General features: G+C 38.4%; 1 protein-coding gene, 1 non-coding gene and 1 pseudogene across 15 annotated transcripts in view; 1 reads left to right on the forward strand and 2 right to left on the reverse strand.

The window, feature by feature from the left end:
* Window positions 1-16,816, reverse strand: part of ERC1 (ELKS/RAB6-interacting/CAST family member 1) — a 544,893-nt gene that overhangs the window by 282,062 nt on the left and 246,015 nt on the right. For all 14 annotated transcript variants that reach the window (XM_066369492.1, XM_066369490.1, XM_066369487.1 and 11 more), the window contains one exon: window positions 15,840-15,975. In XM_066369492.1, the coding sequence (XP_066225589.1) occupies window positions 15,840-15,975 (136 nt within the window). The remainder of the gene's footprint in view (window positions 1-15,839; window positions 15,976-16,816) is intronic.
* On the forward strand, window positions 1,422-8,135 carry LOC136393935 (proteasome subunit beta type-3 pseudogene; annotated as a pseudogene).
* Window positions 8,646-8,721, reverse strand: TRNAG-GCC (transfer RNA glycine (anticodon GCC)). The gene has a single exon. It is a non-coding gene; the product is annotated as a tRNA-Gly (tRNA).

Here is a 16,816-nt window from a genome sequence, read left to right on the forward strand (position 1 = left end):
ATCCAGAAAATAGAAAGATGACTTAGTGGAACCAAATGTAGATAGGATTACAGTTAAGTTAGGATACATCACACTTAAGTTTGAGAAAATCATTTCTGTTATTTATATGCATTACTGATTTGCTGCTAGCTTGGAATAGTCTTCTAAACTTGAAGCTAAATTCAATCTTTGTGCTGTTGAACATGATAGACACTAGCCACATGTAGCTAATGAGCACTCAAAATGTAGCTAGTCCAAATTGAGATGTGTTGTAAACACACACTAAATTCTGAAGACTTAGCACCGACAAAAAAAGAATGCAAAATATTTCATTAATAATTTCTCATATGTCAAAACGACAATATTTTGGATTGAAAATACATTATTAATTATTAATGTCATCTGTTTCCTTTTAGTTTTTTTTATGAAGCTATTACAAAATTCCAAATCATATTCATGCTGCCATTATAGTTCTATTGGACAACACTGCTATAGCAAGAAGTTTGTACATATGAAATGTATCCATAGCTGACCTGTGGTGGCGCAGTGGATAAAGCGTCGACCTGGAAATGCTGAGGTCGCCGGTTCAAAAAAATCCCTGGGCTTGCCTGGTCAAGGCACATATGGGAGTTGATGCTTCCAGCTCCTCCCCCCTTCTCTCTCTCCGTCTCTCCTCTCTCTCTCTCTCTGTCTCTCCCTCTCCTCTCTAAAATGAATAAATAAATAAATAAAAATTAAAAAAAAATGTATCCATAAAAGGCTATCTAACGTATCATCTTTTATATAAATTCATAACTCTTCTTAGCTCATAGCCTATTAGTACACAAATATGAGTTACATAGGTGAGAATCCTTGAGGCAAACACTGCCAAAAGCTCTAATAATCCTAAGCACTGAAAATGACTGCGGTGAGAACATGAATAAAGCACTTATCTGCCAACAGAGAAAAAGAATTTAAAGGGAAAAAAAAATTCAGGCATACGGCAAATCACTTTAATATTTCAGATATAAAATGTCTGTATTAGTTGCTTATTATTATGTAACAGGTTACCTCAAAATTTAGCAGTTTGAAACAACAGTGAATAATTATTTAACTCTCAGTTTCTGTAGGTCAGGAACTGAAAAGCAGCTTAGCCAAACAGCCCTGGCTCCCAGGTCTCTCATGGGGCTGCGTTACAGTCAGATGTCAGCCAGGATTCAGCCTCTGCTTCCACTTCCATGGCTGGAAGCTAGTGAGAGCTCATGGCAAGGGGCCTCTGTTCCTCTCTACAGGGCTGCTTGAGTGTCATTACTACATGTCACCTGGTTTTCCTTAGAGCAAATGATCCAAAAGAGCAAGGCAGAAGCGTCAATGTCTCAGGGTCTAGCTTCAGAAGTCACACAACATCACGTCTCACACTGTCTACTGTTCACACAGACCAGCCTGACACAGTGCGGGCGAGGATGACACAAGGGAATGAACCCGGAAGCAAGGATGATTTGGGGTCATCCTGGAAGACGGTGATCACAGAACCCAAGTGTGCAACCCTCGTACAAGGAAACTGGGCTATCAATTCAGTAATGAAAAATCACAACTGTGATGATCAGAACTGCTTCCCAGAGAAAAATATCTGTTTAACTGGGCCTTTACTATAAAGACATAGCTTTCATTATGAGATTTTACTAAAATGAAACCCAATGACACTATATTCTGACTGAACCCAAATAGACCTAAAAAAAAGGCAGAGATTAAGGAGACTTTGAAAAAGTGAGAAACATAGTGTGTCCGTAAAGTCATGGTGCACTTTTGACCGGTCACAGGAAAGCAACAAAAGATGACAGAAATGTGAAATCTGCACCAAATAAAAGGGAAACCCTCCCGGTTTCTGTAGGATGATGTGGCAGCATGTGCGCATGCGCAGATGATGATGTAACACCACGTATACAGCAGAGCAGCCCACGGCCATGCCAGTCGAGATGTGGACAGTACAGAGGAAAGTTCAGTGTGTTCTGTGGCTCGCTAAATTCAAATCCGTGACCAAAGTGCAACGTGAATATCGGCGCGTTTATAACGAAGTGCCACCACATAGGAATAACATTACTCGGTGGGATAAGCAGTTGCAGGAAACCAGCAGTTTGGTGGAGAAACCCCGTTCTGGTAGGCCATCAGTCAGGGACGAGTCTGTAGAGGCTATACGGGATAGCTACCTAAGGAGCCCTAAAAAATCTGTGCATGAGCCCACATAGAACTGCACTGAAAAGTTTTCCTTTTATTTGGTGCAGATTTCACATTTCTATCATCTTTGGTTGCTTTCCTGTGACCTGTCAAAGTGTACCATGACTTTACGAAAACACTGTAGATCAGCATATCAATGAATATAAATTCATCATAATATGCATTCTTTCGGGGATTATTAAGAATAAAATTTACAAGTGGATTAAGTTCTAATGAGAGATGCTTTCTTGTGATTATGGTCAAAATTTCAATAATCCAGTTTAAGTTATTAATAGCTCAGTACTAAGAATGCTCAATGAGGCCCTGGCCGGTTGGCTCAGCGGTAGAGCGTCGGCCTGGCGTGTGGGGGACCCGGGTTTGATTCCCGGCCAGGGCACATAGGAGAAGCGCCCATTTGCTTCTCCAACCCTCCCTCCTTCCTCTCTGTCTCTCTCTTCCCCTCCCGCAGCCGAGGCTCCATTGGAGCAAAGATGGCCCGGGCGCTGGGGATGGCTCCTTGGCCTCTGCCCCAGGCGCTACAGTGGCTCTGGTCTCGGCAGAGCGACGCCCCAGAGGGGCAGAGCGTCGCCCCTGGTGGGCGTGCCGGGTGGATCCTGGTCGGGCACATGCGGGAGTCTGTCTGACTGTATCTCCCCGTTTCCAGCTTCAGAAAAATACAAAAAAAAACAAAAACAAACAAACAAACAAACAAAAAGAATGCTCAATGATATGCCAATCAATCAAAGTTCAACTAAAATATTCAGCAAATGTTTCAAAAGCTATACAACAGAGGTTAATCAATAAGTTTAGTCTTTACATTTTAGTGAAGTTCTTTTCCTTTGGGCAATCTATTTTTTACAAAAATATGAGAATGGCCTGAATATGGTGGTGCAGCATTGACCTTGAACGCTGAGGTCGCTGGTTCAAAACCAAGGCACATACGGGAAGCAACTATGAGTTAATGCTTCCAACTCCCGCCATTTCTCTCTCTCTCCTAAATGAATAAATAAAATATTTTAAAAAAGAAAACATGAGGATGAAATATTTGTAGCCTATCAGCCCAAATGAGGAAAGACACTTTTTAGATTCCTGTTTCCTAATGAATTTTCATTATAACCGATTGTACTCTTAAGGGGGGGTGAGAGGGGTAGTCACAAAATTTATCAAAAATGAGTCTAATTCAAAACTAAAAAGAGAATAATTATTTGTACTATTTGGAGTTAATTTTCTAGCACTCAGTATTTGGAAGAAAAGAATTAAACTGGCAGCCTGGGGGGGGGGGGGTTCACTAAGGAGAGAGATTGATTTTATTCACCTGCTCTAACTTGGCTATTTCACTCTGTTTAACCAATTCAGGAAACCCCAAATACAAATATGTACTGTGTGCCACAGAAAACTCACTTAACAGCTATCGAGACAGCAAAGAAAACTCTTCACCATTCTACATAGTTCATTAAGCTAAATCTAAACCATTCACTAATTAAATCATTTAAAAGCAGTATCTTATGATTTTTACTTCAACTGCTATAAATTATGCTTGTACTCATCAAAACTAACACAAACCAGTTTTCCCAGCACTGAATTAGGTCCTGAAGCCTAGTTATTATGCCAGCTACACTTATTAACTGAGCGCAAATCAGACCACTTCATTCAGACAGAGTATAGGAATCAAAACAGGAGGTTTGTGCGACTAGTTCTGGGGGGATGGCAGAGGGTGAGAGAGGGCAACTTGGAAGCTCCCAAAGAATTCCTCATTTCTGGATAAGATTCTACATTCAAACAAGATTAAGGCAACAGCTGTGACAGCTGTAACTATGACTTCACTCAGGCAAATGAACATGAGGACTAGACCCTTTAGCAAGTCCCAGAATCCTACTCCCTGAATACATTCCCAACTTTCTTTCCTGATATCAGTTCTGTGAACACTAAGCTCCACACCACTGCAGCTCTCAGACTCAAGTCTCCACCGCCTTTCTTCCAAATCAAACATTCAATGAGGAAAGCAAAGGCAAAAGCAAAACAGTAATTAAAAACTAAGCTCTTGTTTTCTTCAAACATCTCCCTCAGAAAAAAGGCTCAATAATACAGTAACATGAAACCACTTGATAATGACATCTTATTAAGCTTTTCCCTTTTTTAGCAAAGGAAAGAAGGTCACTGCCGATTTCCAAAGATGATCTGAGCTAACTGCTTCCCACACTCACCCCTTTCCCAACTCTGACTTGGCCAGGGTTATGGAGGTCATTTATTTGGGTTAATTTTAAGAGCTGCTTCCTTTGGAGTAAACACCATTTTGCCAAAGAAACTTTAACATGTTCCAAAAGATATTAATGTTAATTGCTATCCATTATCCTTAATGTAAAGAGACAGTAATTCTTTATTACCCTCAACCCCACAGCTTATTCTTCCTCCCTCTTCCTCAGCCCCCAAGTACATACACACATGCAGAAGATTTCATTAAAATCACTCGACTTGTCAGAATTCAATTACCAACTGCTCAGATGTTGGGAGGGGGGGGGGGGGGGATTGAAGCCAGATGCATTGATGCAGTCAATTTTAAGAAAAGAAAGCTGGCCTAACACAAAGACATAATTTGGTTACACACCAACTATTTTTTATTTTAAGGAAATGCTTTAGATTAAAATATTTTCTTCCCCCTTCTCTTTAAAGTCCCTCAAATATCTCCCCCACTTACGGCAGAACCCTCATATTGTTAAATATCAACCTCAATTGTTAAATATCAAAGTCAAAACAAAAGCAGATGCATTTCGTTAAAGTGGAAACATACGTATAAAGTGATGTTATATATAAATAACTTTCATAAAGCATAGAGTACAAAACTCCCATATGTATTAGCCATATTTCCACCTTGGAAATTCTGATACTTGGGCATCAGAAACTTGGGCAAGGACATGGTGTTTACTTAATTTAGGGCATGTCTGCCCTGATCAGTATACTATGAAAAGAACAAGCATACATTTTCAAAGTCTTAACCAAAAATCCCAAAGATAATCCTTTACTCAAAATAATAAACAACTGATATGGTCCATAAGAGGTTGGCCCTTGCATTTGACGTCTTGGGGCAAAGGGGCTACGTATATGCCTGCTTCTGTTTTCTATTGGAGACTTCATTTTCCAAATGTAAGGGAAGAGTTTCACAATAACACAAAGGAAAGGATTAAACCATTTCATTTCACAGAGATGAGAACACAGTACTTACAGAACAAAAAATGTTACTGGCAAATATAACTTTTAACCACTCATCATTTGATGGTAACTAATCTTGTAATAAGCTCAAAAGTTCTTATAGAATAGGGCTAAACTTAATGCTAGGAAAGGGCTGAGCAGGCTACACACATCAGTGCTACCAATAAACATTCTTTCAGTAAATTTTTATTTTTAAAGATTTTATTTATTGATTTTACAGAGAGAAGAGGGGTGACAAGTAGTTGCTTCATTCTAGCTGTTCACTGCTTCCTTGTTGTACGTGCCTTGACCGGGCAAGCCCAGGGTTTCAAACCGGCAACCTCAGCATTCCAGGTTGGTGCTTTACCCACTGCACCACCACAGGCCAGGCCTTTCAGTAAATTTTACTGGCTATCAATGGAACTGAATTTTGGCCAGAAGGAAAAGTATATAAAGCACATTTCAAACACTACAGAGATTTAGCAATAATTTTATAACTTGTTTTGCACTTTTTCGAAATGGTAAGAAGTGGCACAGTTTGAGCTAAAAGCTTAAAATAGTTGCATACACTTCACCAATTTGATAGGTGCCTCACCTGCAGGAAAACAATTTCCAAGTTAATTTTAGCAACTCCACATAGGGTTGTAAAATGAGACGCTGATGTCTACATACGCTTTTCTAGTATAATCCTAACTCCATTTAATACCTTGTCAAGAAGACCATAAAACCCACCCACACCCATATTCTAGACAGAAAAATCCTATTTTTCCAAGAAAAAAAAATGTTAAAGGGGGGATATTATATAGGATTAAATCTTTAAATAAATCAAGGAGAAAGTCTGTTAAGAAGAAACCAAATTGATTTTTACAAAAAACAAGAACATTAATATAGTAGAGGCATCCAGCATGTGACACATCACACACTATTTCTAGAAAGATGTGAGACCATCTTAATTTTTAAAATGGTTTTCTTAAATAAATATCCCCATGACAAATGTGAAAACCATGGCTAAGTAGTCTTCGTTTCACAAAGGAAAAAAAAAATCATACCAAAATGAAAAAAAAATTTTGTAAAGTAAATCAAATCAAATTTGAAAGAAAAACACAAACATTTCACTAATTCTGCCTCGAAGAGAATATTCCTAAATATGTAGAGTTGCTTTCCCCTATCTCTACTTCCATTATTCTCACTTTCTTTGAACTTTATTCTTAATAGCTTTGGTCTCAAGAGAGCTGACTCATAAGAGCCACAGTGTTCTTCCAGCAGTCCCATTAATCTCTCTGACAGCACCCTCTCTCAAGATTAAAGTCAGATACCTATCTTTGTTATAAATAAAAACAAAGCACAAAACCACTATTAACATGAGCTCTCCTTCTAGTCCAGTCTACCTTGCCTTATTAGAACATGACTAAAACTTGCAGATTTGTCAAAAGACAAAGAGAGTGCTATTGCTTAAGAACACACACATTTAGTAAATGTTCTCAACTGAGAGAAGAGCACATTTCCTTTGTCCTTGCAAGGCCCTTAAAGGGTAACCTATGATATTTTAGAGACTAGTAGGATGGTCAATGTAATAGCATACAAAAATTTTTCTAAATTTGTAACTAAGTTTTAAATTTTTCTTTTTTTTATAACAATAATTAGTAAACAGCTACCTATGCAAAGCATTGTTTAAGGAAAGCAAAAAATAAATTTTAAAAAATAGCCCTTAATCTAAGGTCAATATAAACCAGTGAGAAGGGAAAAGAAGAATTATTAAATCATACAGGAGTAATTATAAAACAGTAAAGTATAATTAAGCATATAGGTTGAAAACAATGAATAAAATAATAACAAGAACAGGCTAGAGCTCATCAACAAAGGTTAATTTTAAGCCAGAATCTTTTGGTGGTAAAATTGGGAATCTACAGGAAAAAAAAATTCTGCATAAGTAGAAGAGTATACATTAATTAGAAAACCAATAAACTGTATTTAAGGAACACCAACACTTTCAGCTTGCCCAGACTAGAGTAGATATGCTGGGGTACCTCACCTAGAAATGAGGTTAGAAATACAGTTGACCCTAGAACAGTACAGGTTTAAACTGTGTGGGTCCACTTATATGTGGATTTTTAAAAAATATATATTTTGGGAAAGTCCTATTACACCGCAGTCAAGTCTATTGTGTCCTGTAACAAAGGGGCTGTCAAAGCCATAAAGAGGAAGGACTGTGAGGCAATTGCTGCCAACAGGCACTTCAGGATCCAGGCACAGATGGTGACCACGGGCTCTCAGAAGATCTTTTTCCCGTGGGCAACCAGCTATACACCAGTCTGCCAGGCTAGTCACTGACGTCCAGACCACTGCCCAGCGCCTCAAGTTCCGACTGAACCTATATTAGTGGAAGGAAAATTGGCAGATCAAGCCTTACACCCACATGAGCACAGTGGCCAACCTCTTCTATGAGAAACATTGTAGGTTTGGCCCCTATACACTAAGCCAGTCATTGCTGGGTTGGACCCAAAGACCTTTAAGCCTTTCTCTTGCTTTCTAGATCTCGTCAGCTGCCCCATGGTGACTGATGACTTTGTGGTCAGTGGCATCTGGGCTGAACAAAAGTACGGAATGTGCAAGTCCCTCTGGGAGCCTAACATGATCCAAAACACGTATCTGAACCCATTTCATAAGCCATTCTGAAAACTGGGGACTATGATGCAATGTCAGGAATGGAAATTATCATTCATATCATTGAGAAGGACAAAATCATCACCGGGACAATGAAGGCCCAAATGGACTAAATCCCCCCCTGTTCCCAGAGCCCACTTTTTAAAAAAATAAAATACTTTTTCTAAATGAGTAAGTAAATCGGAAAAATTTTTGGAGATTTGCGACAATTTGAAAAAACCTGCAGATTAACTGTATATCCTAGAAACAGCCATAAAAGACTAAGGAAAATTTAGGATGATATAAACTTATTTATCTAATTTCAGTTCTTTTTTTTTTTTTTTTTTTTTTTTTTTTTTGTATTTCTCTGAAGTTGGAAACGGGGAGGCAGTCAGACAGACTCTGCTATGCGCCCGACCGAGATCCACCCGGCACGCCCGCCAGGGGGCAATGTTCTGCCCATCTTGGGGCGTCGCTCTGCCGCAATCAGAGCCATTCTAGCGCCTGAGGTAGAGGCCACAGTGCCATCCTCAGCGCCCGGGCAAATGCTGCTCCAATGGAGCCTTGGCTGCGGGAGGGGAAGAGAGAGACAGAGAGGAAGGAGAGGGGGAGGGGTGGAGAAGCAGATGGGCACTTCTCCTGTGTGCCCTGGCCGGGAATCGAACCCCGGACTTCCACATGGCAGGCCGACGCTCTACCACTGAGCCAACCGGCCAGGGCCTAATTTCAGTTCTTAATACAGCAATTACTCTATTTAATTGTAAATAGAGTATAATCAATTGTACTGTAACATATCGTTTGACATATTCACACAAAAAAGGTTATAATAATAAGCATATCTAATGTTCATAGAAAGGGAGGAAACATTTCTTATTTGACTTTATATCCTCACAGACTCAAAACTGAATTTAACTATACAAAGCTAAATTCTTTTTTTAATTGTGTTTTTCAATTATGGTTGACATTCGATACTATATTGTATTAGTTTCAGGTGTACAACACAGTGATTAGACAATCATATACTTTACAAACTATTCCCCCTGATATTTCCAGTCCCCATCAGGTACCATAGACAGTTATTACAATATTATTGACTATTCCCTATGTTGTACTTTACATCCCCGTGACTATTTTGTAACTACCAATCTGTACTTTTCAATTCTTCCAGCTTTTTTAACCAGTCCCCCAACTTCCCTCCCCTCTGGCAACCATTAATCTGTTCTCTAAATCTATGACTGTTTCAATTTTGTTTGTTCATTTATTTTGTTCTTTAGATTCCACATATAAGTGAAATTATATGGTATTTGTCTTTCCCTGACTGACTTATTTCACTTAGAATAATGTCTTCTAGGTCCATCCATACTGTTAGAAATGGTAAGATTTCATTCTTAAATTCTTGAGTTAGGGAAACAAAGATTTGCAAAACTTAATGCAGAGTATCAAGAGAAGAGGCACTGTAATAAAAAAAAATAATCACCAACATGTGCCTCACTGTTTTTATCATTCATATCCTATATTCATGAATATCAACTGGACTTGTAAAATAGTTTAAATGTAAGTGCATATGGATAATGCTAGAAACGCTTTGTAGAAAACCACTGTATAATCCAGTCTTAAAATAGTCTTATATAGACCTAATAAGATACTATCAATATAAGATCCAAAGATTTTGTGAGAGATCCTTTAGTTAAGCACGTTTCTACTTTCTGAAACCACAAGGTTGTCCTGGCCCTGGTATTAACTACTTTTCCAAAAGATCTTGGTTCATTTAATGGAGAAAAGTGCACAGAAACCAAAATTTGGTTCCCCCTTCTTTCTACACCTCTCCCAAACCACTCTCACAGAAAACTGGTCTCTTTAGTTTCTAGTCTATCCTTCCGGTTTTCTTTTGAAAATAAGCTCAGATATATGTGTGATTTCTTATACTAAGAATAGCATACTACAATCTTTGGTGCTTCCCCCGCTATACACACATTTGACAGAATGTCCTGGAAATCACTCCCTATTAGATCATTAGAAATCATCCTCTTTCTTTTTAAAAGCTGCCAGTATTCAATGTATGGATGTATCATTGTGGATTCAAGCACCCTTCTACTGATGGGCAGTTAGGTTGTCTCCAATATTTTGCAATTACCAACAATATTGCAAAAATCCTTGTGCACTACCCCAAGTCAAGTTGTTTTGAGAGGTAAACACACAATACATTGTACAGATGTTGTGTTGTAGAATTGTGCACCAGAAACCCGTATAATTTTGTTAACCTGTATCATCCCAATAAATATAATAAAAAGGAAGAAATAAAAAATAAAAAAGGCAGATAATTTTTAAAATCCTTTGTGGCTGTCAAATACATCTTAAATGGACAGCTGGGTCAATAAAAAACTGCATATGTTTATAATAATTATAACCCACATAAAAATCACTTTGGGACTTAAATAATTTTTAAGGGGCTTCTCAAACAAAAAAGGGTGAGCATTGATTAATACAGATCATAGTAATAATTGTCCAAAACACAAAAGTATGAACAGGATATAATTGAGTGGCAATGTGGTATCTTAGAAAGGGCATTCATAATTAAGACAAGGATAAACAAATGCAGTGTTTCGAGTCTGTGGGAACACTAGATTCCCTCCAACTGGGGGTATAATTTTCATTTCATATGTAAGGAATTTGTTTAATCTATTCAGAATACTTTTAATATGTTGAGCCAAGAACAAAGAGCAAAGTAATTCCTTTCCAAACTCACTTTCTGCCAAAAAAAACAATAACAACAGAACTTTAGCTTTATCTAAAGTATTCAAAAAGTAATATATTGGAAAGAAAGTTATTTCTTCAGAGCACTTTAAAGATAAAATATGGAATTTCAAATTAAAAAAACTACACAGGGTCCTTGCCTGTTAACTCGGTTTGAGCATCATCCTGAAATGACAAGGTTGCGGGTTTGATCCCCAGTCAGGGCACAAACGGGAAGCAACCAATGAATGCACGACTGAATGGAACAACAAATAAATACTTCCCTTCCTCCTTTCCCTCTCTCTCCCTTCCTCTCTCCATCTCTTTTAAAAAAAAATCAATCAATCAATAAAAAATTAAGCCCTGGCTAGACAGCTGGTTGGTTAGAGCATCGTCTGGAAGCACAGAGGTTGCTGGTTCGATTCCCAGTCAGGGCACATATAGGAGCAGCTCCATGTTACTGTCTCTCTCTCTCTCTCTCTCTCCTCCTGCCTCTTTCTTTGGACAAGTCCTGCTGGGGGTGAGGACAATGGAGACGCAAAGACCCAACTCAGGGGACCAGGTTCAGTGACGCAGATCCGCTTTATTCAGGAAATAAGCTAGCTTATATAACAGGTTTAGCCTATAGGGTGTTACAGCGTGTTCTTCAAAGCCAATGGCTGAAAAGATCAGGGAGCTACGTAGTTGGCGCTGAGTCACTTCCTTACAGTGGGCGAGCTCCCTTCCTGGGTGTGCCCAGAAGGGTTCTGGGAGCTGGAGTATTCTCAAGAGCATTGCATCAGCCACAGTTGCTACGAATGCGCTCTGCGCTCCACCCACACTTTCTCTCAAAAACAAAAAACAGGCCCTGGCCGGTTGGCTTAGCGGTAGAGCGTCGGCCTGGTGTGCAGGTGACCCGGGTTCGGTTCCCGGCCAGGGCACATAGGAGAAGCGCCCATTTGCTTCTCCACCCCCCCCCTCCTTCCTCTCTGTCTCTCTCTTCCCCTCCCGCAGCAGAGGCGCTGGGGATGGCTCCTTGGCCTCTGCCCCAGGCGCTAGAGTGGCTGTGGTCGGGGCAGAGCGACACCCCGGAGGGGCATAGCATCGCCCCCTGGTGGGCAGAGCATCGCCCCTGGTGGGCGTGCCGGGTGGATCCCGGTCGGGCGCATGCGGGAGTCTGTCTGACTGTCTCTCCCCGTTTCCAGCTTCAGAAAAATACAAAAACAAACAAACAAACAAAAAAACAAAAAACCCCACACAGTACAGCAAGGATACTAAAAGGACAACCACTAAGTGAAACTATCATGAATAAATCTCACACATGATGTTGAACAAAAGAAATCATAAAAGAATAAATACAATGACTTCACTATATAAAAGAAAAACATACTTTTTAAAATTATTTATTCATTTTAAAGAGAAGAGAGAGAGAGAAAGAGATATAGAGAGAAGTGGGGAGGAGCAGAAAACATCAACTCCCATATGTACCTTGACTGGGCAAGTCCAGGGTTTAGAACCAGCGACCTCAGCATTCCAGGTTGATGCTTTATCCACTGTGCCACTACAGGTCAGGCAAAAACTAACCTATACTTTTTACTTAATATATACACAGGTTGTAAATGAAAGCAAAGAACAATGAAGTCACAATAGGATTTCCTGTGAAGGAATGGAGAAAATAATGATTGAGAATTATACATGATGATTTCTGGTTTGTCAATGATATCCATGAGATTATCACATCATAAATATTATTTACATTGTGTGTTATGTATTTTTAATTTAATTTTTATATTTTAATTGAATTGATTGAGGTGACATTGATTAATAAAATTATAAAGGTTTCAGGTGTACAATTCTATAATACATCAACTATATATTGTATTGTGTATTCACCACCCCAAATTATGTAGTTTTTTAAATGTATTTTATTTTCGTAACAAAGAAAGTAAATAAAAAATGGTACTACTACTTTATGGCAAACTGTAACTTCTACCAGAGTGAAGCCAGGGATGAACTTAACACCATAACTGCCAATCAAAAGGTGAAAATGAACCTTCAAGTTTAAACCAAGTTTTATTTATCTTTATTTTTTACTGAATTTATTAGTGTGATACTGGCTTGCAAAACCATACAGATTTCAAGTGTACAAATCAATAAAACTTTATTTGCACACTGAATTATGTGCCAACCACCCCAAGCAAAGTCTCTTTTCATACCCATTTGCTCACATCCACTAGCCCAGCCCCCTCTCCTCTCCCCCCTGGCTATCACCTCACTGCTGTGTCTTGTTCTGTTTGGCTACTCCTTTCACTTTCTTACATCCAGCCCCCTCCTCCCCTCCCCTCTGACAGCTGTCAGTCTGTTCCATGTGTCCATGCCTCTGTTTCTATTTTGTGCCTCTGCTTATTTTGTTCATTAGATTCCACATACAAAAAAACACACTATGTGTTTGTTAACAAACACATAGCAGAATTAAGCTTTGGTGGCATCTGATTAAGACTGAATATTCATTACTCATCAAAGTTCAAAACATTAAGTATAAATTATTTCCTTTTAACATAAGAATGTATTTTAAAGCTAGAATCATTATGCTATAGTGGAAACATTAAAATACTAAAATAATTCCTTCATTTTGCTTCTCCTATTCATGAACACATCAATAGATAAACCCAAATATATATCCAGAAGTTTAAAATAGAAAAAACAGAACTTTTAAAAAATATAAATCTTCAATCAACCAGTTTTCTATTATTGCTATTCACTCATGACTATTAGTCATTTCTCCAAGAACTGCTAGCATCTTTCAGGGAGAATCATATTTAGAGGTCACAACCTGGATGCCAGGGATCCTCATTACCTCTGGGTTGTCATTTGCAATAAGGCAGTTAAGAAATAAGTAGTGGAGCTAGTTAGTAAAAGAACTGAGATCAGATCCAAAGTATCCTATCTGTAGTCCGGTGCTCCCTTCACTGTATCTGAATGAGTTATATCCATGTGTCTTGGGCACAGCCAACAGCTACATTTTTCATTCCTATAATCCTTAGTATCTATCACACACTGAATCACCTTGAAAATGTCATTCATCCTCTCTAAATTAGTTTTCTCTATATATAATATATAAATAAATATTCTGATTGCTTATCTCTTGGGTTATAGAAGGAGGAAGTAAGAGCCTGCACATGTAAGCACCTTTGTTGTTATCGTAACAACTGACAGAAGATTAAAAAGACACCTTACTGTCTACAAAGACATACTGGTAGTAGAAAACATTAAATGGGGGAGGCAGGAAACAAGACAAATGAAACAGGTAAGGGGCTAACATAAAGAAGGGCTTATCATAAAATAAGTATTTTCATTAAATTTATTTCCTAAATAAAAGAATAAGTAAAATTAAATATTGAAAAAAAGAAAAAAAACCCAATATTTTCTAGAATTAAAAAATAATGTAATCCTAGTTTAAGGAGGGAGGTTGAATTGAAACCCTAGAAACAGAGTAATTACTAGAGAATTTCATAAAATATAAGAGACAATTCTAACTTTTGAGTAATGAAATAATTGCCTATAATGTAGAGCAATTGTTAGCAATGAAAAAAAGCTGAGACCATCACCACATAAAATACCCTAATTTTAAATTAAAAAGTAAAAGTAGAAAAAAAGCCCAGAATATCTTAAAAATATTTATAGATAAATACTTGAATGTTCTCAAAATGGGGAAAACTAAATGAGAAATTCATGAAAAAAAAAGCCACCATATAAGAGATATTTGAATTACTTTAACAAACATGAAAATTAAAGACATGAAAAATACTCAGGTTCACTAATAATCAGAGAGATATAAATTAAAACTAACATTAAATATTTCCCACTCATCAGATCTGGCTCACACCAAAGAAAAAAAGAGAAAAAAGAGAAAATTGATAGTGTTGATTATTGCTGGAAAGGGTGAGAGAAATTGGTCTGCTGCTTTTTTTTTCAAAAGTCAGTGCATTTGAGGAAATTTATGCTGTTTCTATAAGGAGTATGTACTTTATAATTAATAAAAGTTATATAAAATAAAACAAAAACAAGCATTAAGTAAGATTTTCATGTCTGAAATGAATATGTTAAGAGCCTAAAAATGGCTTCTATTTACTAGGTAACTCCTCCAAATATCTCTAGTAAAGATTTCACAATTATGCAGTTATGACATAAACACTCTATCATATCCAACTAGAAGTTATAATGAGAGAAAAACAATCTGGCAGTGGCTTAACAGTCTTAGCATAAGTTTCAGAGGTTTCTAGCAAGTTTATGGTCTTCTTCTCTAAAACTTAAACCTTCATTCTGACAGCTAGAGATCCAGGAAGTCTCAGAATCATGATAGAGCCACTTAGAAAGCCTTGTGCAGTCAGGTTAAGTAATCTGACTTTTCTGCGTCTGTTTCCTCATCTGTAAAACATACACCACATCGTAGTCATCCTGGATCACTGTGAAGGTTAGAGATGGTGAATGCCCAGGGCCTAGCCTCAAGGATTGGGTGCATAACTGGCAGTTATTATTTGGTCACTACTATCATTATTGAACCTGGTTTAAATTAAATCTGTAAATAATTAGTTTCACACACCAATTATCCCTTCCTTGAAGTTAAAAAGTATAGTTTATATGTCTTTTGTGACTGTTAAGTTTTTCTAAAGTGAATTTTTAAAAAGGAAGGAATTAAAGAGGGAGGGAAAAATAGGAAAGGAAGGGGGAGAAGGGGGAAAAGGAAGAATGAAAACAAGAAAGAATGAAAAGAAGGAAGGTAAAACACAGATTCAAACCTAGACCAGCCATGCACTTTAATGAAGAAAAACGGCAACTGACTGCCCTACAGCTCAACAGTACCCATTCAATAAACTGTTATTGAACTTACCAAGTTGAAGCCAGGTGAACGTTTTCCTATGCTGAGGTGTCCTCACAAAGCTGTGGAATAAAACTTGCCTTTTCTATTTAAAGTCAATCCTTTATTGCTAAATAGTCGGTCTGAGAGGAAGGCAGTGAGCAGGGTTAGAAAGAGAAAAGGAGGAGGATAAGGATGAAAAGAAAAACAACATGCAATTCTGGATCAGGACCCTTCACCCGAGCCCTGCAGATGCCCGTGTTCTCACCTGTAGCTGCGCGGAGCTGTCATAGAGACTGTCCTCCCGCCGCCGAGCCTCCTCCAGCATCTGTGCGCTCTTCTTCTTTTCCACTTGTTCCTTGTGCTTCAGATTCGCTACCTTCTTATTCTGATCTTTCACTTGCCTGGTGATAAGGAGGGAGAAATATCAAGCTATTCACATATATATGAATAGAAAAAAAAAGTTTATTTACAGTTTCACAACACTGCCATTAAGGAAGAGCTGAAAACCAACAATTACTGCTGCAAAATGGTTCCAACACTTTCAAGTGCACTCCTATCACTAGTAGCAAATTGCGAACAACAATGTTTCAGCAGGTTCTTTATGAAGCACAATGAAATCCTATAAGAAATAAAAGGAAATGAGATAGTTTGAAATGACATGAAAAAGAAATCAAGTCAGTGATTTTGGTTGGAAATAGTCTCCTGACATCAATGCTGTAAAACAGCAGAATACCTGGTTAAGAAATGTTTTGTACTCTAACTCTTATTTTATTATTATTAAATCTTTCAAACTTTCAAAAGGCTCTATGCAATGTATATATAAATGAAAATGAAGCAGCCCTGGCCGGTTGGCTCAGTGGTAGAGTGTCCGCCTGGCGTGCAGGAGTCCTGGGTTTGATTCTTGGCCAGGGCACACAGGAGAAGCGCCCATCTGCTTCTCCACCCCTCCCCCTCTCCTTCCTCTCTGTCTCTCTCTTCCCCTCCCGCAGCCAAGGCTCCATTGGAGCAAGGATGGCCCGGGCGTTGAGGATGGCTCTATGGCCTCTGCTTCAGGTGCTAGAATGGCTCTGGTTGCAACAGAGCAACGCCCCAGATAGGCAGAGCATCGCCCCCTGGTGGGCATGCCAAGTGGATCCCGGAGGGGCGCATGCAGGAGTCTGTCTGACTGTCTCCCCGTTTCCAACTTCAGAAAAATACAATAAATAAATCAATAAATGAATGAATGAAAATGAAGCTATAAAG

The sequence above is a fragment of the Saccopteryx leptura genome, chromosome 2 (assembly GCF_036850995.1).
Source record: "Saccopteryx leptura isolate mSacLep1 chromosome 2, mSacLep1_pri_phased_curated, whole genome shotgun sequence".
NCBI lineage: Eukaryota > Metazoa > Chordata > Mammalia > Chiroptera > Emballonuridae > Saccopteryx > Saccopteryx leptura.